The following is a 23,273-nucleotide window of genomic DNA, read 5'->3' as shown; positions in this document are numbered from 1 at the left end:
AATATTTCAATATTTCAATATTTCCTGCTTAATCCAGCAAAACACGGAAAGAACCATCACGCTCTCTGCCCTGACCTAGAGCAGGGAGCACAGCCCCAGGACAACGGGGAGGGAAAGGCGGAAAGGCATGAGGCAGAGACGTCCACGGCAGGACACGGAGGCCAGCACACGGAGGCCGGCAAAGCTGCAGCCACGGTGCAGCTGTCTCACAGGCAGGCAGCTGGCAGGGCAAGCGTGGGAAAGCCACTGTGAGCAGCAACTCACTGGGAGGGGACAGGCCACGGCCAGGAGCCCAGCAGCACCCACATGGATGTTCACAAAGGAGCAGGATCCACCCTTTTGGTCTTGAGTTTGGGGCCCCTTTGTTTTGGGTTTCTGTGGGCCTCTGGTCGGGGTGTGGGGGCACCACTGATCCTCAGCTTTAAAGGGGATGAAACAGAAACCTGACGGGGATCTGATATCAACAGCCGTGATGGACAGCTCTGTGTGCCAGGCGTCCTACTGGGCTTTCTGGTGACAACCCCATCACGCCCGTCCTATGGACCCCGAGGGATGGGGACAGTGAGGCTCAGAGCAGAGTGCTCAGAGCAGGATTCCAGGCCAGGTTAGCCAGCTCAGGGCCTGTGTGAGCCAAGGCTCCCCTGAACTGCTCCTGAGGCCACACCTGCTCCTGGGGGCGGAAGTCACCTAAGGGAATATCAGTATTTGGGGGGGGGGAGCACCAGGGATTGAACTCAGGGGCACTCAAACACTGAGCCACATCCCCAGCCCTGTCTTCTATTTTATTTAGAGGCAGGGTCTCACTGAGTTGCTTAGTGCCTCTCCATTGCTGAGTCTGGCTTTGAACTTGCGATCCTCCTGCCTCAGCCTCCTCAGCTCCTGGAATTACAGGCGTGCGCCACTGGGCTGGCAAACCAAGGGAATGTTTTAGCTGAATCTGAGGAGCAACCACCTCACGGATAGGAAAGGGAGGAGGCCACCCTGGGAGATCGGGGACTTGTGCAAGTGGGGCCAGCCTCCATCAGATATGCCACCTCTGAAGCTTCCGGAAGCCTGGAACAAGAGAGAAATAAGACTGGGAACAATACCTTGCCTGCATTCAGCTCAGAGATGGCTGCCAAAATCTGCTGCCGGGATCCATCTGTCTTAATGCCGAGCTCCTGCAGGTCGCCGTCGGTGAGCGTGAGGAACGCTTCCATGTCCACCTGGGAAGAGAAGGGGCTTCGCTGCCGTCTGTTGGGGCCACACTATTCTCCCACTTCAACAGGGACGTCACGATTGGGAGCTATTAGTGCTTATTAGTAGGGAATCGATCCTGACTTCTGCCTCCAATTCTGGACTCCACGTTTAAAGTTTGGTTGGAAACATTAAAAGCCAACCCCCTTCAGCTCCTGGCTTCTCCAAACAGACATATTTTTGGAAAACCAAGGGGCGTCTTTGAGGCAGGACCTGGGCAGCCTGCAAGGTCTGTCCGCGCCAGGTCCTGCTGTTAGAAGGGGGATTCCGACATGGCTGCGCTTCTGGCAACACCGGAGGCTGCGAGAAGAATGTGGTGGGCAGTACTCACCCCGCTTCCCCCTCGGAGGACAAGAGGGGCGCAGACTGTGGAAAGACAGAGTAATAAGCAGGATCAATAGAGAAGGCCACGGAACCAAGGGAGAGATGCCAGAAGAGCGCCTCAAAACTGCACAGTCCCCGGTTTCTTCGGGAAGCTCTAACAGCCCTTCAGCCTGCCTGGGCCCCGGGGCTCTGCTCCAGGAAAAAGGCCTCTGGGCCTCTGGGCCGGGCGAAGGGAAGATTGAAAGTGGTTCGGCAGAAACAAGCACACCTGCATTTGGAACAGTGGAGCCTTAGAAACAGGGGACAGACAACAGGTCTCCACCCCCATGTAAAGTCGATTCTATATGTCCCATCCCGCATATGGGATGTAGATGTGATGGCTGGATTTCTAAGAGCCACTTTGGGCTCTGGGGATGATGGCCAGATACCTCAGTGTGTGGAGCAGAGAGAAGATACCATTATTTTTTGAATACATGTCGCCAAATCAAATGCATCCTGACACAGGTAGGAAAATGAAAATTACTGTCTTTAGTTTCATTCTGACGAGCACATGTACCACCTAATTTCTTTTCCAAATTCTCACTGATGAGCGTATGTACATGACAACAGGGAGAAATTCTTCACCAGCACTAGGAACCAGCACCGTCTGTCAACCAAAACCTGTCCCTGACAATTCACTTCAAGGGACAAGAAGTGTCCGTGTGGCTGTGGGGAGTGGGCTGGAGGTGAGGGTGAGGGACAAGGAGCAGGCGAGGGACAACTGCAGCCTCCAAGGGAAATGCTGGCTGTGGTTCTGCACAGAGGCGAACCCCGCCTCCCTTGGTGCGAACCAGCCCAACTGCCCAGGGAGAAGCCGAGCCAGAGCCGACAGCTGAGCGTGGCTCCTGAGAAGGGCAGCCCGTGTCGGGGAGACCGGGAAGGGTCCCAGCCAACCTCACGCTGGCCCAGCAGGCACAGCAATCTCCAGCCAGCAGTCCAGCCCCCCGTGGAGCACCGCAGGCCCAGCTCAGAGGCGGCGGATGGCCAGTTAGAACTGCCGCAGAGCAGCGAGGTCCGCCTGCCCTCCCCCGTCCACCTCTGAGAGCTTCCTATCTCAGTGGGACTCAGCCCCATGCCCTGCCCTGGACATAAATGATGCCCCTGAATGATGAGTGACAGGCGACCCCCCAACCTGCCAGCTGGAGAAATGGGGACGAAGCCACGAAATCACAAGCGACGCCTCATAAAGCAGAGTCAGGCACCTCAAGAGACGGAAGTGTGCGCGGGGTGTGGGCCCGGCACACGCCGAGAGGACATGGAGCATTTCAAGCAAAAGCAGGCAGCCCCCGGCCACCAGGAAAGACTTCTTGGAAGTGAGAAAAGTCACTGAAGTTTCAGATGCCGAGGAGGCGGGAATGGCAGGCGGGACGCAGCCGGAAGGCAAACCGAGGAAGGGCACCCTGCACCGTCTACCTGTTAACCAAAACCCAAACACCTCGCTGTGTCTGGCCCTTCCTGGGGACAATGAGTGGCTGTCACAATGGGCACTGTAAGGACGATGATTTCCATGAGCTGCCCATGGGCACCAGAACTTTCTGAGCCAGGGATTATGACCGGGTGGCCGGTGGGCCTGCAGAAGAGTCTTATTTGGCTAAAATAGTAAACTTTTCAACAGTTTATTGAAATAGAATTCACCCATCATGTAACTCACCCACTTAAAGAATATAATTTAGTGACCTTTAGCGACACAGCTATGGCCATAGTCAGCTGTAGATCATTTCTGTCACCCTGGACCCCAAGCATCCCCCCCCAGCCCCTGGCAACCACTGTTCTGCTCTGCAGGTTGGCCTGCTCTGGGCACTTCATAAATGGGACCACACCAAACATGGTCTTTGGTGACGGTTTTGTTCATTTGTTTTGTTTTTTTGTTTGTTTGTTTTGTTTTGTTACTGGGGATTGAACCCAGGGGTGCTTAAGCACTGAGCCATACCCCCAGCCCTATTTTTATATATTTTATTTAGAGACAGGGTCTCACTGAGTTGCTTAGGGCCTGGGTAAATTGCTGAGGCTGGTTTTGAACTCACAATCCTCCTGCCGCAGCCTCCCAGGCCACTGGGATCACAGGCGAGCGCCACCGCGCCCAGCAGTGGGTGGTCTCTTTCACTGAGCATGATGCTTTCAACTCCCCACGCTGTGGCCTGTAACATTTTTACGGTTGTCAAATGCTTCACTAGAGTGGTACCACATTTTCCTTATCCGTCCTCAGGTGATGGGAGATTTGAGTTGTCTCCACTTTCGGGCCATTGTAAGGCTGCCACGGACATCTGGGGACCTGTGCCTTCGTCTCCCTGGGGGACATACCCAGGAGTGGATTTGTCAGGTCGTACCGTAACTCTGTGCTTAACGTTTTGAAGCCCTGCCAGACAGCAGAGCAGTTGTTTTTAAAAATGGGATTTTCATGCTTTTAAGCTAATATGAACTCTGAGATCACCGCAGGCCCCAGGTCCGGACGCTTCTGGCAGATTCCTCAGGATTCGCTTATGGCCTACTTTAAACCTATGTGCCTGCTCCTCAGTCCTGTGCAACTAAAATGTTTTCAGGACAGACATTTCTAGAGAGAGCAGCACTCAGATTACAAAATTCGATTGCAGTGTAGCAGCAGCCCCAGGCCCCAGGATTTCCCGGTGACGGTGAACTGGACTGAGGGGCTGGACCCGACTTCCATGTCCCGGGCTGACTCGGTGGAGAGGATCAATCCAGGCTTGAAGGCGAACTAGACACTGAGACAAAGATTTATTTTGTTTTCCCCTATACTAAGATTTAAACGGACATCTGAAAGGAACACTCTTACCTCCTGTTCTTCAAAAATAGGCTGGTATTTCTCAAGTGACAGTTTCTTAAGGATTCCAGTCAGTTCATCTTCAAGCAGGCAAGATGAGAAAGAAACAAAAATAATGGATGTTAGAATTTGGTAAAACATATCAAGATTGGTCTTCCAACTACGGAACAGTGTCATCTTATTTCAAATGAAAGCTGACCCCCGAAAGTCAACAAGAAACCCCAGCACAGATCTGAGCTGCGCTCCTGCACGGGAGGCTTGCAGTGGGACCTGAGCCACCTGCTGGCCACGACCCCGGCCACGGGTGAACCCTGGGAAGATCGGCCCAGAAGACCATACTGCAGCGCCCCCACCAGGCCGCAGAGCGCCCCTGCCCACAGCTGGGACTAAGCCCCGCCTCCTCGTGTGAATGACAATGACACACAGCCAATGACAACGCCAAGGCCAGCGAGTCTAAGAAGGAATCCAAGGAGCAGCAGGCAAGCCCCAGACCAAAGTGGGGGCTGGCTTAAGTGTGCAGAGGTCTGAAGAACACAGCAGAGAGGAGCAACAAGACAGAGGGACAGGCCAGGGAAGGTGCTGGGTATCAGAACAGGCAGAATAAAGGCCCAGACCAGTGTCTGGATGCTGAGGAAACATGCAACGCAGAGTCCCCACACCAGGCACCTGGAGGCTCAGCCAGAACAGACACCACGCAGGCTGACGGCCCAGGGAGAGAGGAAGCAGAGAGCAGGGTGAGGGTGGATGAAGGGACAGAGGGTGTTGTTCCACCGAGGGTCACTGGGAAGGCTTCCCTTATCGAGAGACACTTGAGCAGCACAAGGGGTACACTATGCAGGTCTCTAAGGAAAGACCAGTAGGCAGCATCCAGGGAGAGGGCCTGATAGGTGCAAAGGTCCTGAGGCAGTGGGTGAGTCTGAAGAGCTGCCTGCGGGGTGGGCAAGGATGGGAGGTCCCCACAGCAAGTGCTCAGGGTGGCTGGGAAGAGAAAACAACGGGCATGAACGCTCTCACCCTGGTGACGGTTCTTGCCATCGGGCACCCTACACGTGGACGGTCCATGTGCTCTCAAGCCTCCCCACCACGAGGTGGACTCTACTGCCTTCCCCGTTCCCAGAGGAGGAGAGGGAGGTGAGGCCCAGAGAGGCTGGGAACAGATCTTGGCTGTGGTCGTACTGCTGGTCCCCTGTGGTCTGGCTTCCTGGAAGGTGCTCAGCACTGCTGTGCCACTTCTCTCGTGTGACATGTGCTACAGTGAAGGGTAGGGACAAAGGGGATGTGGACACAGAGAGGGCACTGGACCCAGCCCAGGGGACTGGAGGAAGCTGCCCTGAAGGAGGCTCTTGAGAAACTGAGCCTCAAGCCACCCTTGTCCCCTGTCATTCATGACACCAGCTTCTCTGCTCTGCTGGCCCCGCCCACGTTGTCCCCTCCACAGCAACAAAGGGCTCTCCGAGGCAGAAGTGCGTGCGTTTATGTGGGTACCTAGATTCATCCCAGAGCTCCCTGATATCAAGGAGGCACAGCACTGTTCTCAAACAGGAATACACGATACTCCTTCCTGCGAATTCCACACAGCCGACTGCTGCTCCTCACCAAATGCTTTCCACCCATCTTTGCTCTGCTATCCACAGCCAAGGAGAGCCGTTCCAACGTGAATGCTGGTTGGTAGTTCTGTTTACGTGAACAAAGATGAAATGCAACAACAAAGACATATGCCTGAACTTCATGTGAGCAAGCTGGCTGAATCAGATAATGGTTTTCAAATATGAAGAACAGATCCTCGATTTCTTCACGCTTTCATGATGTGATGGCTTCGGGAGTGACACGATTTTAAGGTGGACCTTCACGATGAGCATTTTTCCCCATCTCTGTCTGAATTACATCTGGACAATCTACGACACAATCCGTCAGGCCCTGATGGGTGGTGCCTGCCGATTTCTGTGGTGTAAATACCCCCATGGCTGCTGGTTCTGACTGCCAAGGTACTGTCCCCGCAAGTGGAGCTGGGAAGAGGGCAGAGCGGTGACCATCAGCACACGCCTGGTGTGCCTGCCGTGCAGACATGGGGACCACGAAAACCTCCAGGCTGCAGGTAATAGCCAAGTGTGCTAAGGCTTTACATGCATGGTGTTTTAAACACAGGGCTGCTCGGATCTGATAGACCTTAATTGTAAAGGCACGTGGTTTAGCTTTTCCTAGTGGCTGTGCTGCTCGGCCGCTCTCACATCCCCCGTGCACCTGTGGTTCCAGCTCACCCTGCGCTGCAGAAGCTGTGAGTGTCTCCCTCCCCGGCACCTGCAAGGAGCCGCTGAGCTACCAGTAATGCACCTGGTCGCACATTCCACAGGCAGGTACCACAGGCAGCGTCCCTGGCTGCAGTGGATGGTGCACGCTGCCCCATCTTCTCTTAGGCCCTCGGGAGGACCGCTCTTCCTGAAGCCGGAAGGGCACACTGGACTGTCCCAGGAACACAGGTCTGGCTGCGTCTTGTGTTGCAACATGGTATCTCGAGGCCGACCAAGTCCCTGTGAGCTGTCCTGACACCCAGCACAAGGCCCCCGGGAGGAGAGCACATCCCAAGCCCAAGTAGGAGATATCACAGGCCCCGTGGCTTCCACGAGGAAGAGTCCAGAGAGGGGGCAAGGGTGGAAAGATGGGGCAGGGTGACATCTGCATGGGGTCCTCACGAGGGGCCACTCGTTTCCCAAGAGAACCGCGTAAAGAACAGCTGCTTGGGACAGACTGCAGCCCTGTCCTGTGACAATCTACAGGTCTCGCTGCCTCAGGACCCCAGGGCTGCAGAAGGGAAAACCAGGCTCTCTAAACCAGAAACACGGATCTAGAAAGAAATCGCTATTGGTTCTCTTCCATCCAGTTAGTGCTTTGCAAACCTTCTTTATAACAATGAGAGGGACAGGATGGGCATGGGTGGTACAAACAGGTCCTGCATCAACTCTTGGGAGAAGACACAGGAGAAATGGCTGAGCCTGCATCTCCAGGGTTTCAGTTTCCTGAAGGCCTTCAAGGGGGGACTTCAGACTCCATGCGGGACATGTGGGGGGCAGAGGGAGGTGGCTGGTGGATCTCTGAAGCCTCTGTAACTGATTAACTGGATTTCACCAAACAGTAGAAGAGGCAGGCCCCAGAAAAAGACGGTGCCGGCCACAGTGGGCATCTACCAGCCCAGCGTGGCCAGGGCCCTGCGGCTGGTTCCAGCTCACCCTGCGCTGTAGAAGCTGTGGGCACCTCCTTCCCCAGCACCTGCAAGGAGCCGCTGAGCTACCAGCAATGCACCTGGTAGCACCTTCCACAGGCAGTGTCCCTGGCTGCAGTGGACATTGGGGGCCCTTGCCTGCCTGGGCCCATTCCCTCCTGGAATGGCACTTCCACCTTCCTCTGAGGAGCATCTCTCTGCCTCTTCTGATCCACACCACGTCAGCAGGGCAGACCCGGATCCGCTCCCAAGGCAGAAGCCAGACCTGAGCCCCCCCATCCATACATCCCACCACCTGGGCATAGAGATAGACAAGGATGGCCAAGGAGGAGCAAAAGATAAACCCTCTAGGGTTTTGCTTGGACCTCCTAAGAAAGTAGCTCTTTTCTGCTGGGGTTGTAAAATTAGTCAGGAAAACACAGTAAGCGTGAAGATGCTTATCAGCACTTGGGAAACAGTTCCAGAGCACCCGGATCTGGACATGCCTGAAGCCCACCATAGGCACTTCTCCCCCTTAAGTCACTGAGATCCCCTCACTTGTAATTGAAATAATCCTGATTTGTAGAAAGTTTAGGAAAAGCAGATAACTCTGCGTTGGAGCAGCCCGTCCATGGGTGTGTGTGCATATAAACAAAACTCACCTATATTCAAAAACCATGTGAGAGCGCGTAACCACACCTTTAGCGCAGTGAAGACAAAAATACAAGTAGAATCTGGGAAGGGTGAGACGGTTTGTTTAAAAAAAACAAACAAACCTGACCTAGGATGTAGCAATGCAGGGCACTTGGTGGCTCTCTGATGCCAGGGCACCATGGAGTGGGAACAGCCGGAGATTCAGGGCTGGGGACTCACCCTCGTCTGTGATGGTGCCACTGCTGGAGCCCCCGCTGCTCTTGGACTGCCTTTGGGACGAGGAGGAGGACACGGAGGACTCCGCAGCGTGCCCTTTGGGTGAAGGGGAGGGCGTGAGGGTCGGGGAGGTGCTTTTGGAGGTCGAGGAGGTTCCAGAGGCCGGCCTTTGGCTGGTGTCCAGTTTCTGCTGAAGAGAACATAAGCCGTTGCTTCTGAGGCAGAAAGGATGAGAGCAGTGAGCCACGGTAGGGAGCGCAGGTGGCTTCCGACAACAGGATGCCGGGCCAGGACCTTGGAATCTACTTCCTATGCAAAGTGGACACAGCTACGGGGATATCCACTGGGAGCAGAGCTGTGGGGGGGCAAGAGGCATGTTAAGGGCCAGGAAGCTTGTCCCTGCAGCTACCAGCATTGCAACCCTGGCAGAGTCCCCTTTCCTTCCTGGGCCCCAGCTGCCTGGCTCCGACAGACACACAAGGCCCTTCTGCTCTCCGTGTGTTGCTTTTATGCTACCACCCTCCCACGTCTCCCCAAAGGACACTCAGCACTTTCTCCTCCCCTCTCCTTTTTTGATTGTTTAGCTTGAGAGAGAGAGACAGAGAGAGAGAGAGAAAGACAGAGAGAGACAGACAGAGGCGCATATCTGTATGACTATGGATTTGTCAAGGAATACAGTACTGACAGCCCTGGTTACCTGGGTTACTATGCGTTCACATACTTCCTTGCTCCTCTCGTAGGTGAGGCCCCATGAGCCATGACATCCCAGTAGCAGTGAGCAAGAGTCAGAGAGCTTTTTATATGAAAATAATTCTAGATGCACAGAAGATCTGCAAAGATACAAGAGCTTCCACACACTTCTCCTGCAGTCCCTGATTTAACACCTTGCACCCCTCCCTCCCTCCTCCCGCCTTTTTAAAAAAGCATTTCCTTCCCTATTTTCTGATACCAAAACATGCTCATCTTGCATTTCCTCTGCCTCAGTACTGGGAATGAGCCATTGCCAAAGCGCTGTGATTCCTTTTGTTGGAGAATGGTATTTGAAACCAAAGTCTGGGCACCAGGTTGCTCACTGCTACTGGGATGTCATGGCTCACGGGGCCTCACCTACGAGAGGAGCAAGGAAACACGTGAACGCACAGGAACCCAGGTAACCAGTGCTTACGTTCTTTGACAAATCCATAGTCACACACACATGCTCCTGTGTTTTCTCCTGGAAGCTTTATAGTTTTTCATTTTCAACTTTGTCTATAATGCATCTCAAGTTCCTTTTTATATTAGCAGTGAGACGTGAGGGGAGGTTCATTTTCTTGCGTGTGGACATCTGATTATTCCAGAGCTTTCAGCTGAGAAGACTTTACTGGTTTGTTAAAAATAAATAAATAAATACGTGAACAAGTCTTGTGCAGGTCTATTCCTGGGCCCTCTGTTCTGCTCCATTGATCTGTGTGTCTGTTCTTTCATTAATACACAGTATAGCTTTAAGGGAAGTCTTAAAATTAGTATGAGATGTCCAATTTCATTTTTTTTCCCCAAAAATCCTTTTGGCTCCTTTAGGGTCTTTTTTTTTTTTTTTTTTTTTTTGCCTCTCAATATAAATTTCACAATTATTTGTAGATCCCTACAAAGCATAATTTTGATTGGGATTACATTGAATCTGTAGATCACGCTGCAACACAACTATATTAGGCTTCACTGTCTTATCAGTGTTTCAGAGTTTTCAACCTATAGTTTCTGCATGTTTCATTAAGTTTACACCTAAGTATTTCACTTCCATATAACTTTGGATTATTTCATTTTCACAAATGCCCTTAACCTGTGAACGATATTTTTTTAACTTTCAGATTAATAAATTCTATTTATCCACTGCTAGCATAAAAAAAAAATTCAACTGACTTTTGTTCACTGACCCTGAGGAACTCATTATTAGTCCTGGGAGCTTTGGTGTAGATTCTCTGAAGTTTCCTATGTAGACAGTCATGTCCTCTAGGAGGAGAGATGGCTTCATTTCTTCCTTTCCAATGTGCATGCCTTTGATTTCTTCTCTGTGCCTCGCTGTGCTAGCAGTAGTTTCTAATATGGAACTGAGAGTGCTTGGGGGTGAGAAGTCCTTGGGTCCCCATCCTAGGAACACTTGGTCTTTCACCAGTAAGTGTGATGCCAGCGAGAGGTGTTTTAGATTAGATTCGGGAGGTTTCCTTCCTTACCTAGTATGTTAACAGTTTTGATCACATTGGACTTTGGATTTTGTTAAGTGCTTTTTCTGCATTTTATTCTTTAGTCTATGAACCTGGTGAATCACATGGATTGATTTTCTACTGTGGATCTAGATTTGCTTTCCTGGGATAAATGCCACTTAGCCAGCGTGTGTCCCTTTTTATGTATCACTGGATTCTGTTTACTAACATTTTGGGGAGATTTTTACACTTATGTTCATGAGGGTTACTAGTCTGTCACTTTCTTTCTTTTTTTTTTTTTTTGTAACATCATAAAGACGTATCCTTGTTTCCAGGGGGTAAGCGTGACATTCTATCACGATATTGGGGTCATTCTCCAGGAGAAATAACAATCCTAAATATGTACACAACTTACCCGTGGCAAAAACTGATGGACAGAAATGAAAGGAGAAATAACCAATCCACAGTTACAGTGAGAGGTTTGAACGCTCCTCTCTCAGTAATTGGTACAAGCAGACGTAAAATCTGCAGGCACACAGAACACCTGAAGGACACCACCAGCCAAGTGGACCTGACAGTTCCGGGGCCTCCCCTGCCCAGCTACTACAACAGAACACACCTTCTCCTCAAGTGCATTCGGGAAACTCACCAAGATCAATCGCCATCCAGGGAGTAAACTAGACCTCAATATACCCCAAGGAACAGAAACAGAACTAGAATGAAATAAGAAACCAGGAACAGAATGACTTCTAGAAAACCCCCACATGACAGCAAAATGAAAAACACGCTTCTAAATACTGGGCCAAAGAGGTAGTATCGAGGGAAGTGAAAAAAAAATATTTTGCCTGTAATTAAAATAAAGACATGTATCAAAATGTGTAGGGTACAGGGAAAGCAGCACTGGAGAGGTGATTTCACCGCACCGAACGTTTGTCCTAGACAAGATGAAGATGGCTACAGAGCAATCTCAAATTCTGCCATAAAAAACTAAAGAAGACAAGACACAAAGCAAGCTCACGGAGGCAAACGACAGGTAACAGTATGAAATCAGTGAAATTGAAAATGAAAAAATAAAACCAATGAAAGCAGATGATCCTTTGAAAACACCAATAACACCGATAAATTTTTAGCCTGATTGATGAAACAAACAAAAAAAAGTCACAAATTACCAACATCAAGAATGAAAAAGGAGATTTTCCTACTGACCCCACATCACGGTGATGAAGGAGCACTACTCACAACTCCGCATCACAAATGCCACAATGTAGACAAGAGAAAGATACAAAGCACTGCACGTACTCAGGAAGAACCAGATCATCTAATCAGCCTTCTCTCTATTAAACTTATTTTGTAAGTTAAAATTCCAAAAGAGAAAACCCTGCTGGTTCCATTGGCGCATCTTATCAAACATTTAAGGAAAAGGAATACCCATTCTCCACAACCTCGCCCAGAGAAACAGGAGAGGAGAGAATACCTCCTAGCTCATTTTATGAGATGGCATGACTCTGTTTTTTCTTTCAGGCCGGTTTAAAGATGAGGGTGTAATTTCTTTTTTCTTTGGCTGCCTTTAGTTAGACTTTCTCATCTTGTTTTCAGCAGTTTCAACATAACAGAGCTAGGCGTGTTGTTCTCTTTGGCATTTTCCTATTTAGGATTCTCTGAGCTTTAAGGATCCGTGGATTTCTATCTGTCATTAATTTGTGGAAGTTATCAACCATATTTGTTTAAATATTCCCTCTGCTTCACCATTCTCATAACTTTTGGGAGCCCGGAGTTTTTGTTATACCTTCCTTCTCTATTTCAGTCAGGGTGATTTCTCCCTCCCTCCTGTCCTCCCTTCCATACTGGGGATTGAACCCGGAGGTGTTCTACCACTGAGCTGCAACCTCAGTCCTTAAATAATTTTTTTTAGATTTTATTTTGAGACAGTATCTCACTAAGTTGCTCAGGATCTTGCTAAGTTGCTGAGGCTGGCCTTGAACTTGTGATTCTTCTGCCTCAGCCTCCCGAGGCACTGGGATTATCGACGTGTACCATTGTGCCCAGCCAGTTAGAGTGATTTCTTTCTATTGGCCTATATAAAAGTTCACTGGTTCTTTCCTTGGTTGTGTCAGGTTTGACGAGTCTGTCAAAAATATCTCTTGTGTTCTCATCTCTGCAACCGTGTCTTCTGGCGTTTCCACTGGATTTCGACCTCTCTGCTGCAGGAGTTACTCATATGACCTTGGGTGTCCTTACTTTCCATTAGGGCCCTTACCACGTCAGTCACAGTTATTTAAAACTCCAACACCTGTGTCATACCTAAGTCTTATTCTCAGAACGGCTTTGTTTCTTGAGGTGTTTTTGTTTTTAACTATTATTTATCTTGTAATTCCTGCTAAAAATTAGACATCTTGAACAGCACAGGAGGGACTAAAGAGAAACCGTCTTCATGCCTGGAAGCAAGTGCGACTTTTCCTACCACGAAGCGTTTAATGCTCTAGCTAGCTAACTACATCCCAGGGTGGGAAAAGAAGTCCCTCCCTTAGGTTTTGAAAGATTCTTTTTAACAAGCTACTTAGACTTTTATTAATACACCCCTTCCTCTGCTTCTTTCTACAAAGACATTCCCAAGCAGAGCTCCTGATTAAGCGGGTGATAATCATGATATCCCACAAGACATGTCTATCCCAGCCCAGAGCAAAGAGACGTGATATCCTGGACCACAGGGGCAGCATTACCGGGAAGGACAGGTGAAGATGAGATTATTTACATGGGAACTGCCCTCTGCCTGTCTGCTGTGGCAGACTGACTGTCCCCAGGCTGTCATCTCCAGGCCTCCCAGAGCCCCACCCTCTGCTAGGCAGCCCTGTGCCCCCAGGTGTGGCACGTTGATGCACTAAGAGACCGTGCCTGGTTTCAATCTTGCTTTGGGCATTGCCAGGGGAACAAGTCCAAGCTTGCTGTGGACACGCATGGCCCAGCTGTCCTGGCCACTCCGCCTGACAGTCAGACAGGTGAGGGATACCCCAGACCAGGACTGTCCAGACCTACCTGCCGCTCCACAGGTTCAGAAGCTCAACAAGCGCTTCCTGTTTGAAACCCTGACCTTTAGGGCAGGAAGAGAAAGCTGAGGCTACTCCCTGGGCTGTGGGGCCTGGCGGGGCCCCCCACTCTGCCCTGTCCACCTGTCCAAAGGCTGATGCACACTGACCGTGCGGGTGGAGGAAGCCAGCCCCGTGCACACTCCACCAGGGCGGCATGTGGCTTGTCTTAGGCCAGATCCACGCGTCCCTTGTTTTGAATCCTAATTTCTGGCCTTCCTCGGGGAGTTTCTAAAAAGCACTTCATGTCTCCACTTTGCTGCTGCCTGCTCTGGGTCCTTCCATGCAGGACAGTGGTCTCTAAGAGCCCTGGGTGCAGCTGGCTCCAGCCACTCTCTAGGGGAAAGCAGATTCCCCAGACTAAAGCCCGAGTGTCTCAGGCATGGTGGGGCGGAGCCCAGAAACCTGAATTTTTAAACAGCTGCCAAGGTTAGAGCATGTTACCATGCTAAGAGTATCAGGTGATGGTGGAAGTGGATCATTCCAAGTTTACCTCCTGAACGCATCTTTTGAAAGAGTCCATTTTCTTTCATCAGAATAACTGTGCATATAGATTAGATAGGACAGACGCATCAAGCCAGATAATAGGTAGTGTGATTTATAACTTAGACACCTGCCTATTGCCAACACCAGTTAAAAGAAGCTAATCATGTCTAATACATCTAATAAGATCATCAAACAACAGAAATTTTAGACAACAGAGACGAGAAAAGCGATTTCAAAAGCCCCAGACTATCAGACTTACTTGAGTAGTTGTGGGCTTCCTAGCAGCAAAAACAGAAAGAGAAATAAAATTACATGAATTCTTACTGATAAAAGAAAATATATCAAAACATCAGTGGAGCCTTCCCCCCACTATCATTGAATTCTAAAAAGAACTTAATTATATCGTTCCTTTCCACCAACAATTCTGAACACAGTGGAAATAAAGCTCCTGCGTACAGGAGGAAAAACTTTCTGGAGCTAAATTGCAAAAGGAACCTAATTTCAGAGCCCCCCCACCCCACAAGAGACTTTGAATAACAAAGAGTGTGTAAGCAACGGTGATTGGGGAGAAAACAGTTTCTCATACATCCATGAAAACATAAATCTAGGGACTTGGATGTAGGTCGGTGGTAGAGAGCTGGCCTAGCATGGGTGAGGGCCTGGGTTCAATCCCTAGTACTGCAAAACAAACAAACAACAAAATCAAAAACTAAAGGGACTAAACACTCCCATCCAGCAAGGCATCTGTAAACACCCACTGCAAACTCCAGAGACACTAAGTGTGGTGATTGCTCTCAGGTTGCATTAATAGAGGAATGGTACCAGAAGCAGGGAGGTGAGGCTCGGCCATCCCTCCCACCTTTCTTCGGCCCCTCCGTATGGTACCTTCACCTCTGAAGCACCAGGAAGCTGCTCCTGCATCCCACAGGCTCACCAACGCTCCGCCCCGCCCGCCCTGCAGCTGGCTCCTCATCCATCCTTCTGAGCCCCCCTCAGAGGTCCCTGATGCCCTCCCTTCTCCACAACAGCCCCTGTCCCTGGTGACAGTGTGTGAGTGTCCATAGTGTGCTGCCCAGCATGGGGGCCATGTTAGGACAGGGTCTGTGAGCCTAAGAGGAGCGGTCGCCACAGGACGAGCACCTTGCTGCTGGGAACGGCGGTGCCCGCAGGAGAGACCGGACGCTCAGACGGGCTGGACCCCGGTGCTGGCCCCACAGGGCTGGACCGCTGGCTGGGCTTCTGCTCTGACAAGCCGGCTGCTTTCTTCCTCTGGGCAGCGATCTGGGACAAGACGCTATCCACGCTGCCACCTGAGGAGACGGAAACAGGAATGACCACCACAGGCCTGAGTACTCCCGGCCCAGGCTTTCCCAGGACGGGGGGAGGCGGCCGGGCAGCGGCCACCATGCTGCAGAGGCACTGCTGCGGGGTGGGAAAGAGGCTGTGCGGGCACGATAAAGCCTGGTTTTGCTCTTCCCTGGGTCTCACGGTCCTGTGGGTGGTCTGCTTCTTGGATCCATCCCCAGTGGCCACTCTCCCCTCTTCCCATTTCACCAAGGCTACCCATAACCTTGAGTCACGAAACAAAGGGAGACAGTGACCGCTCAGGGCTGGCACTGTAGGGAGCACTAGCTGCTGTTTACAGAGCACCCGCCTTGGGCCAGCAGCGCCCAGCTCAGGGAGGCCCACGGCTATGAGAGCAGGCGCTGAGGTCAGGCCCCCGGGGTCCTGGCTCTGCTACTGAAGAGCTGTGTGATGCTGAGCAAGTTACCTCACTGTCCTGAGACCCAGTTGCTCATCCGAAAAATATTCCTCATATGCATAAAGACACTTTGCTAAAATATACACCAAAATCTGTGTGTGTGTGTGTGTGTGTGGGGGGGTGCTGGGGATTGAACCCAGGGCCTTGTGCATGTGAGGCAAGCACTCTACCAACTGAGCTGTATCCCCAGCCCCCAACACCAAAATCTTAATGCTGGTCACTTATGGGTGCATAAGGGACTCTGCGTAACAAGTTGAGTTGTGTAATCAACGGTGGTTGGGAAGAAAATAGTTTCTCATACATCCATGAAAATGTGAATCTAGGGCCTAGGGGTGTAGCTCGGTGGTAGAGAGCTGGCCTAGCATGGGTGAGGGCCTGGGTTCAATCCCTAGTACTGCAACAGCCAACCCAAAAGACTCAGGACTCCCGCCCAGCAAGGCCTCTGCAAACACCCACTGCAAACCCCACAAGCACGCGTGGCCACTTCTGGGACCATGTGCAGACGGACAGCAGGCCAGTGCAGCCCCCAGCCCAAGGGGTTGCCCACCTCCCTGGGCGGCTGCCTGTTGCCCACCTGAGCGGCTGTGGAGCTCCCCGCCGTGCCTGCTCATGCCCCCGACCCCGCTGGAGCCGCCTGAGGAATGAGGCGAGTGGTTGAAGTTTCCAGAACTGGCAGGAGAGGCTGGGCTTCTGGAGAGACTGGGAAATTTAACTGGCCGGACGGGAGTCTGCAAGAACAAGGCCGAGTGGTGGTTAGGGACAGTGGCTCCTCCCCGTGGATGCACAGGACCACAAAGGGCGCAGGCTGGCCCTGCCCGGCACAGGCCTGCCCACCCCCTGGAGCCCAGTCCCATCTTCTGAGAACCTATCAGCTCAGGTTGGGCCTGTGTGACGTCATTCCCTTTGGTCTCACTTGCCCTCAGGGCCCTTCAAGAAGAGAACCTGACCGTGTCTTCACTGGCAACCCCAGGCAGGCCCAGTCACTCCCAGGACGAGACCCCTCGGCCCAGAACAGCCAGTGACCTCCCGTATCCCAGCCTGCTTCTCCCAAGGGGTCCCCTCCGGTCCCTGGCTGGAATGTCTTCCCCTCCCCCAGCCTGCTCAGAGCCTCCTGCTCCCTGGGTCCCTAATGCCAGCGCTGGCCTCGCTCCTCTATGACCTGATCTGCTCTGCCCATCACACGGAACTCCTTGGCTTCCTGGCTGGTCCCTTTTGCACCTTAGGGACTTTATCCATGCAGCTGGCCCTGCACCACTGGCCCTTGCCCCAGGTCCCTAAGACCCTCCCTGCCAAGGGCTCCAGGGGGCCCTGCCCAGCCCCCCACCAGCCCACTGCCGTTCACGTCACAGCCTGAGCACACATCACTGTGGCCACTGTGGGGGATCTCCAGGGACCTGCCAGCTCCCAGGGCCTTCGTTCCCCACTGTCCACCCCTCCTGGCTCTGGCCTGGGTGCCCAGTCCCCAAGACCTGTGAGTGCTGTCCCCTTCCTCACACCTGCCCGAGAGGTGCCTAAGCCAAGGATGAGGAGGGGGCTCATGCTGGCTTCCCAGGTGGCCCCGCCCTGGGTAGCTGCACGTCTCCTTGTACAACAGAGGCAGGGGACGGCCAGTCGGCCTGAGGTCCTCTGCCTGCCACACATCAGGAACCCCAGGGGTGGGGCAAAAGCCTGTGGGCGGTGACTCACCGTGTCAGTGCCCCCACTGCCCCCAGGGTGGCCCCTGCTGGCTCTCTGGGACAGCACAGTCTTCGCGGGGTCCGCCTTCCCGTGGGGACACGTCCGGGACCGGTCAGAGCTCCACAGCTCAAAGCTGGAAGGGGGCAGGAAGGGGGGGATGACGGCCTTCAGCTTGTCACTCGGGAGTCTGGTGAAGGGGGCTCCATTTCGCAGCTGCAAAGACAGACTGCGGGTGAGACAAACCCCACAGGGCCACCCCGCCCTGGGGAGGACAGGGTTCGCCTGCTCTCAGAACCACCACCAGCCACCTACCCACCCAAGCCAGGAGCCAGTTTTCCTCCTAGAAAGGGTTGAGCACCCCACGGAGCTACAGTAAGACAGGGGGGGACAGAGGGACAGGGAGCCAAGGAAGAGATGGCAGTGGGGGCACAAGGAAGGGCACCTGCTGCAAGGAGAGGACATGGGGAGGGCAGGGCAGGGGCACCTGCTGCAGGAGAGAACGCAGAGGGTGGCCTGAACCCAGCCCGAGGGAGGGCGTGGTGAGGCGGGGGTAGGGGGGCAGACAGGAGGGAGCACTCCAGATGCACAGGACAGGACGGCCCGGGACCAGGTGGGCAGGAGAGGGTGCAGAGCTGCAGGGCCCCCAGCCTGAGCAGAGCTGGGCTGGGGGAGGAAGGTGAGGGGCTGCAGCCCAGGCACGCTCCCCTCCCCGCCCCCACCTCCCAGCCCACCCAGCCACGCCTCCCGCCACTGACATTTTCAACTGTAATTTAATTTTACATTTTGAAAATGTGATTGGGGGGGGGGTCAGTATAAAATCCACACAGTGATGACTGTAGGATTGTCAAGGAAAAGCCTTCACACAGTCCACGCTCGCTTTAATTAAGAGAAGACAAGCGAACGCTGTGCCAGATGGCGCTTGGTGGGGACTGGCACCCGACAGCTAACCCGCCTCGGGAGCCGGGCAGGCAGCAGCTCTGTGCCGGTGGCTGCAGACGCCCACTCAGTGGGCCAGAAGGGCCACGGGCCATCCACCATCCCCTGTGGGGCAGCGAGCATGGCCCCTGAGACCTACAGGGCAGGAGAGCAGGCCTCCTGGGTTCCCACACAGACTGTCCTGCCTCTGTAGGGTCCGTGAATGGGCTCTGTCCCCTCTAGACTCAACAACCTCATCTGGCAAATAGGGGGCTGGCCTGGACCCTCACGGCTGCAAACCCACCATGCATGGGGCCTCCACTCCCGGCTACCCATCTCCGTTGCTGCAGCCTTTTCGGAAGCCAACGACATGCACGCCCTTTGCCCGGGAGTTCCATTTCTAGACACTGACCCTGAGAAACAATGAGGCAGTGGGGCAACGGAGGAATAGAGACAGTCCACAGAGACGTCCAGACATCAAACACTAGACGCTCTGAAGTCCAATGGGCCCGTCTTGGAGAAAGACACTCCAGATGGAATGTCCTGTCGCTGGGTCATTAAACAGGATGTGGCTAAAGAGTGTTTAATGACACGAAAACAGTGGGTCCCAGTGAATTGATAAATCGGATCCCAGACAGCAAGGGGAGAAGGTAATCCTGTCAGCCTCCTAGGGCTCTCTGGGAGATTAAATGAGTTAATATACGTAAAGCGCCCAGAATAGTGACTGGTATTTAGTAAGTGCTGTGGTATTTGCTATTATTATACATAACATGATATCATATTCATAGATGCTAAAAAATGCTTAGGAAAAATACTCAAAAGATATATACCACAAAATGTCAACCACGATTCTATCTGGGTGTGCAATCAAGGGTGATTTTATTTCCTTTCTTGAATCTATGCATCTTCTAAAATTCCTATAATAGCATTTCTGACTCCCTATCGAATGGAACTGCTGCTGTTTGATAACGTAAATGTGGAGCAGCCCCAGCTCCCACAGCGGGTTGGGGACATCAATGTGCACCTGCTGCAGGGCAGGGCATGTGGCTGCCTGGGCCAGGGAGGCTGGATAGGCTCTGCAGTCCCTGGCACTGCTTACGCCCTGCCCTCCGGGCCAGTGACTGCTCCCTTGTCCTCTCCAATACTGCCCTCTGCTGGCCAGCATCAGGTTTAGCACTAAAGGAACTTGAAGGACCAGGCTCTTAGTCCACAAAACACCAAGTCCAGAGAGGCAAGATAACATACCCAAGGTCACACAGTAGAGCTTATTCTGGGCCAAGCACCAGGTTAAGAATTTCCTGGGGATGCTTTCATTTAAAAATCACAACCCTGACAGATATTACCCCGAAGTCAGAAACTGCAAACTGTCCGCCAGTATCTGCCTTCTGCATCTTAGAAATAACATCCGTGGTATTTACTCGGGCACATGACCAACTGGAACAGGCTTCACTGCCCGGCTTCCCAGGCAGCAGGATGGAGCCATGTGACCAAATTCTAACCAATTTGATACAAGCATAAGTGATGTGTGCAAGTTTCCAGGAAACTTCTTCAAAGACAGCTGGCATGGACCCCTGGCCGCCTCTTCTCCCTCCTCCCTGCTGGCTGGAATTAGGCAGTAACAGCCAGAGCTTTGGCACCCACTGTGGAGCAGGAGGCGACCTTGGGAATAGAACTCATGCGTGGGGAACTATAGGTAGAAGGCATCTAGGTCCCCAGCTCCACAGTGCCTAGACTCTATTTGAGAGAAATAAACTGCTGCCTTATGTATACCACCATATTCAGGGACTTGCTCATTCTCACTGCTGAATCTAATCCTGATACATCTCTGGTCTATAGATTAGGAAAGTGAGGCCTCTCCCAGGCTGGGAATGCACCCTTCCTCTTGCCTCCTTTCCCCTGACTCTCTGTAACCACAGTGGAGAGTCTTCATGTCTGATCTGCCCATCAGGTCTACCCTTCAGCCCCAGCCCGAGAACCCAGGTCTGGTCCCGAGAGCCGCAGGGCCTTGGGGTTTAGGGCTGGCATCTGTCCCGACTCCTTGGTGCCAGAGATGTTCCCTCTGCAACACATTTGATCACCAGCCCCCTCTGTGGCCACCAGGAAGGAAGGTCAGTGCCCACATCTCTCCTTTATCACCTGGTGACTGGCAGAGACTGACGTGCTTCTAGAAAGGCCCCCCCCACTCACCATGGTGGTCAATAATGCATCCTCCTTTTCTCCTCTTGTGCTCCCGGGACCTGAGAGACAAATGGAAATTTCCTGAAATGACCCTCCCACATGACTGTGGGGAGGGGGTGAGTGACTGGCAGGCTTCCTCTGGAAAGCCGGCTCTCCTGAGTGGCTAAATATTTAATAATAATTGGTATTCAATATTTTAATAGAAGGCAAGCATCTAAAAGGCATCTAGGAGCGTTTTTCAAGCTTTTCCATAAACCACTGCTGTGCTGGGGAAGACACAGCAGCGCCCAGCTCAATAGTCTGTCTCGGCAAGTGGTGCCGAAGGAGCTGGTCCCGGTTCGCAGGATCTCACCTAATCGATATTCCCCAAGTTTGGAGATGTGTCAGCAGCTGGACAAAGACGTCCAGTCTGCTGAAGGCCCCGGTGGCAGCGAGCTCACGACCCACCCCCACAGGTGACTCCCCATCCTTCAAGACGCTTCACCGAGCCTCAGCCCAGCTGCACTCGATAGAAGGAAAAAGCGCTTCTCCAAGATGAGAGGCATGAGGGACAGGAACCCGCGACCTGGGCACTGGCCAGCTCTGCCCATCCCATCTTATGTACAGGGGCGTGTCCCACCTCTGCCCCTTGTGCCCACACCAGCGCTCTGCTCCAGAGCCACATTCCCACATGGCCTCCTCCCAGGCTCAGGAGGCAGGACGCAGGACGGCAGGTGCAGAGCAGACTGCTGGACAGCCCCACCCATGAGCAGGCCTTCCTTACCGCTGTCTTTGGTCACAGGGGCTGCATCAGGGAGCCCCAGGCGGCTTGTCCTGTCCTGGGGGGCTGCCCTCATTGTGGAGTCCAGAGCTGGTTCGGGCTCATCACAGAAAGGCAGGGGCTGGTTGCTGGACAGCCCGCGGGGCAGCGTCTGCATCAGCTTGAGCTTGCGGAACCGATTGGACATTCGGTTCCACCAGGACTATCAAGGGAACCAGAGAGGGGTCATGTTCCAGCGATGCCCGGGAGGGCGGGCCAGGGACAGTGACAACACTAGGCCAGCCTGCCCACCCAGGTCTTGGGCACAGCCATAGCACCCCTGCCTGACCAGCCTGGTCGTCCAACTAAATCTTTCCTGACCATTTCCAGTAGGATTCTGGGAACCCGGTGGCCTTCCCTCATCTGCTCAGTCTCCTCGCTGCAGATGGAAAAATGCAGATCCAAAGGGGGTGGGCGGGGACGCGGGCGGGGTGAGCTGCTCAAGGCTTTACAGCAAGACAGGTGCAGATGGACAGACACAAAGTCCACACTCCTTCAGGGGCCTACTGCACAGCCCCCTCCTCCTGCTCCACAGGGAGCTCCTTCTGGCCTCTGAGCAGTCCCGGGTCATCAGGACCCCAGGCTCAGCACCTGGTGTCTCTGGATGGGGAAGGATCAGCTAAAGCAGAAGATGGCCCAGGACTGCTCAGAGGACCCCACCTGGGGAGGGGAGAGGAGACCTGCATGACGGGCAGGGAAGGCAGGACTGCACTAGAGGACTAGAGTCAGCGCACCAGGCCAGGTCCCCGCCTGCATTCCCAGGAATAAAACAAGCTTGGTTTTAAACAAGGAGAGCCAAGTGGGGGAGACAGAAGCCATAGCAGAAAGACTGCTGGCTTGCAGTTAGAAATCGGCAACTAGAGTTTGTTTGGGGCGTCCCGAGGAAGCAGCAGAAGGGGTCTGTGGGCCAAGGGGAGACCCAGGTGGCACAGCGAAGCAGAGGCAGAACAACACCTTGCAAAGAGGTGCAGTTTGGCCAGCTTAGGACTTCTTCGTGGGAAATTATGCTTTTAATTCCCTCCATTTATAAATGGAGATTCCACTGCAAAACCTGGAGTCCTGGTTCCTCTTTTAAAAAATCAGGAAGATCTGGCAACGTGGACCCACATCCTTACAAAATGGCCAGTGCTGCTTATGATCACCCCAGCTTTCCCTGGACCCCACCATTTCCCACTGCTCACCCCAACTCACCTGTCAGCCCTGTGGGCCCTGCCCCCGAACTGAACCAGTCCCCTATTAACAGGAAGTAGCAGGCTCTCCCCATCCCCCACCTCCCTGGCCCCCAAGTCCCTTTAAGACAGGGAAAGACAAACCTTGAGCCCACCCTTGTCGTCAGGCAGCACGGGGAGGCTGGGGGGCTGTCTGACCTTCGAGGCGAGCGGGGGCGGGCGGCTGTGCCGGCCCCTGTCCTTATTCACCTGCATGCAGACAGATGCCAGCAGTCGAACAAGTTCCGTGTCTACGGACACAAAAGGCAGCATTTTACCTGAATATATGTCTGCTGGGCCCTGGGGAGGGGGCCGAGCCAACCCTCGCCAGCCTCACCAGGAGGGGCAGAGCTGCAGAGCCAGGAGCTCAACTCTTGCTGCCCACCTGATCTTCACGGTGGCACAGACAAGCCCGCGGGCTCAACCTCCTTGACCAGGGTAAAACCCAGCAAGGCAGGCCACTGCAGAGGCCCAAATCCTGCCTCTGCCCCACCCTGGCTGTGTGATCCCAGGTGTACTGTGCAGCTTCTCTGTGCTTATTTAC

The 23,273-nt window shown here is 53.1% G+C and overlaps 1 protein-coding gene across 8 annotated transcripts in view; it reads right to left on the bottom strand.

Annotated features, from left to right (window-relative positions):
* Anks6 (ankyrin repeat and sterile alpha motif domain containing 6) overlaps window positions 1-23,273 on the bottom strand; it is a 45,580-nt gene that overhangs the window by 6,466 nt on the left and 15,841 nt on the right. Inside the window, exons 6-16 of one of the 8 annotated variants that reach the window (XR_006854591.2) lie at window positions 22,835-22,980; window positions 21,486-21,684; window positions 20,732-20,781; window positions 17,639-17,842; window positions 16,527-16,680; window positions 15,331-15,500; window positions 8,448-8,634; window positions 8,237-8,308; window positions 4,391-4,458; window positions 1,568-1,828; window positions 1,089-1,205 (exon numbers count right to left, since the gene is read on the bottom strand). Coding sequence is in view for 6 of the 8 variants with exons in the window: in XM_046457318.2 (XP_046313274.1) it covers window positions 4,167-4,319; window positions 4,391-4,458; window positions 8,237-8,308; window positions 8,448-8,634; window positions 15,331-15,500; window positions 16,527-16,680; window positions 17,639-17,842; window positions 20,732-20,781; window positions 21,486-21,684; window positions 22,835-22,980 (1,403 nt within the window). In the remaining 2 variants the exon portion in view is untranslated. Of the gene's footprint in view, window positions 1-1,088; window positions 1,206-1,567; window positions 1,829-3,201; window positions 4,320-4,390; window positions 4,459-8,236; window positions 8,309-8,447; window positions 8,635-15,330; window positions 15,501-16,526; window positions 16,681-17,638; window positions 17,843-20,731; window positions 20,782-21,485; window positions 21,685-22,834; window positions 22,981-23,273 lie in introns of those variants that run through there. The other 7 variants (XR_006854592.2, XM_046457314.2, XM_046457315.2 and 4 more) reach the window with 7 other exon arrangements.

The sequence above is a fragment of the Marmota monax genome, unplaced genomic scaffold (genome assembly GCF_021218885.2).
Source record: "Marmota monax isolate L192 unplaced genomic scaffold, Marmota_monax_Labrador192_F-V1.1 WCK01_AAM20220418_F8-fsc00069, whole genome shotgun sequence".
Lineage (NCBI taxonomy): Eukaryota > Metazoa > Chordata > Mammalia > Rodentia > Sciuridae > Marmota > Marmota monax.
This window is presented reverse-complemented; position numbering and strand designations above follow the sequence as displayed.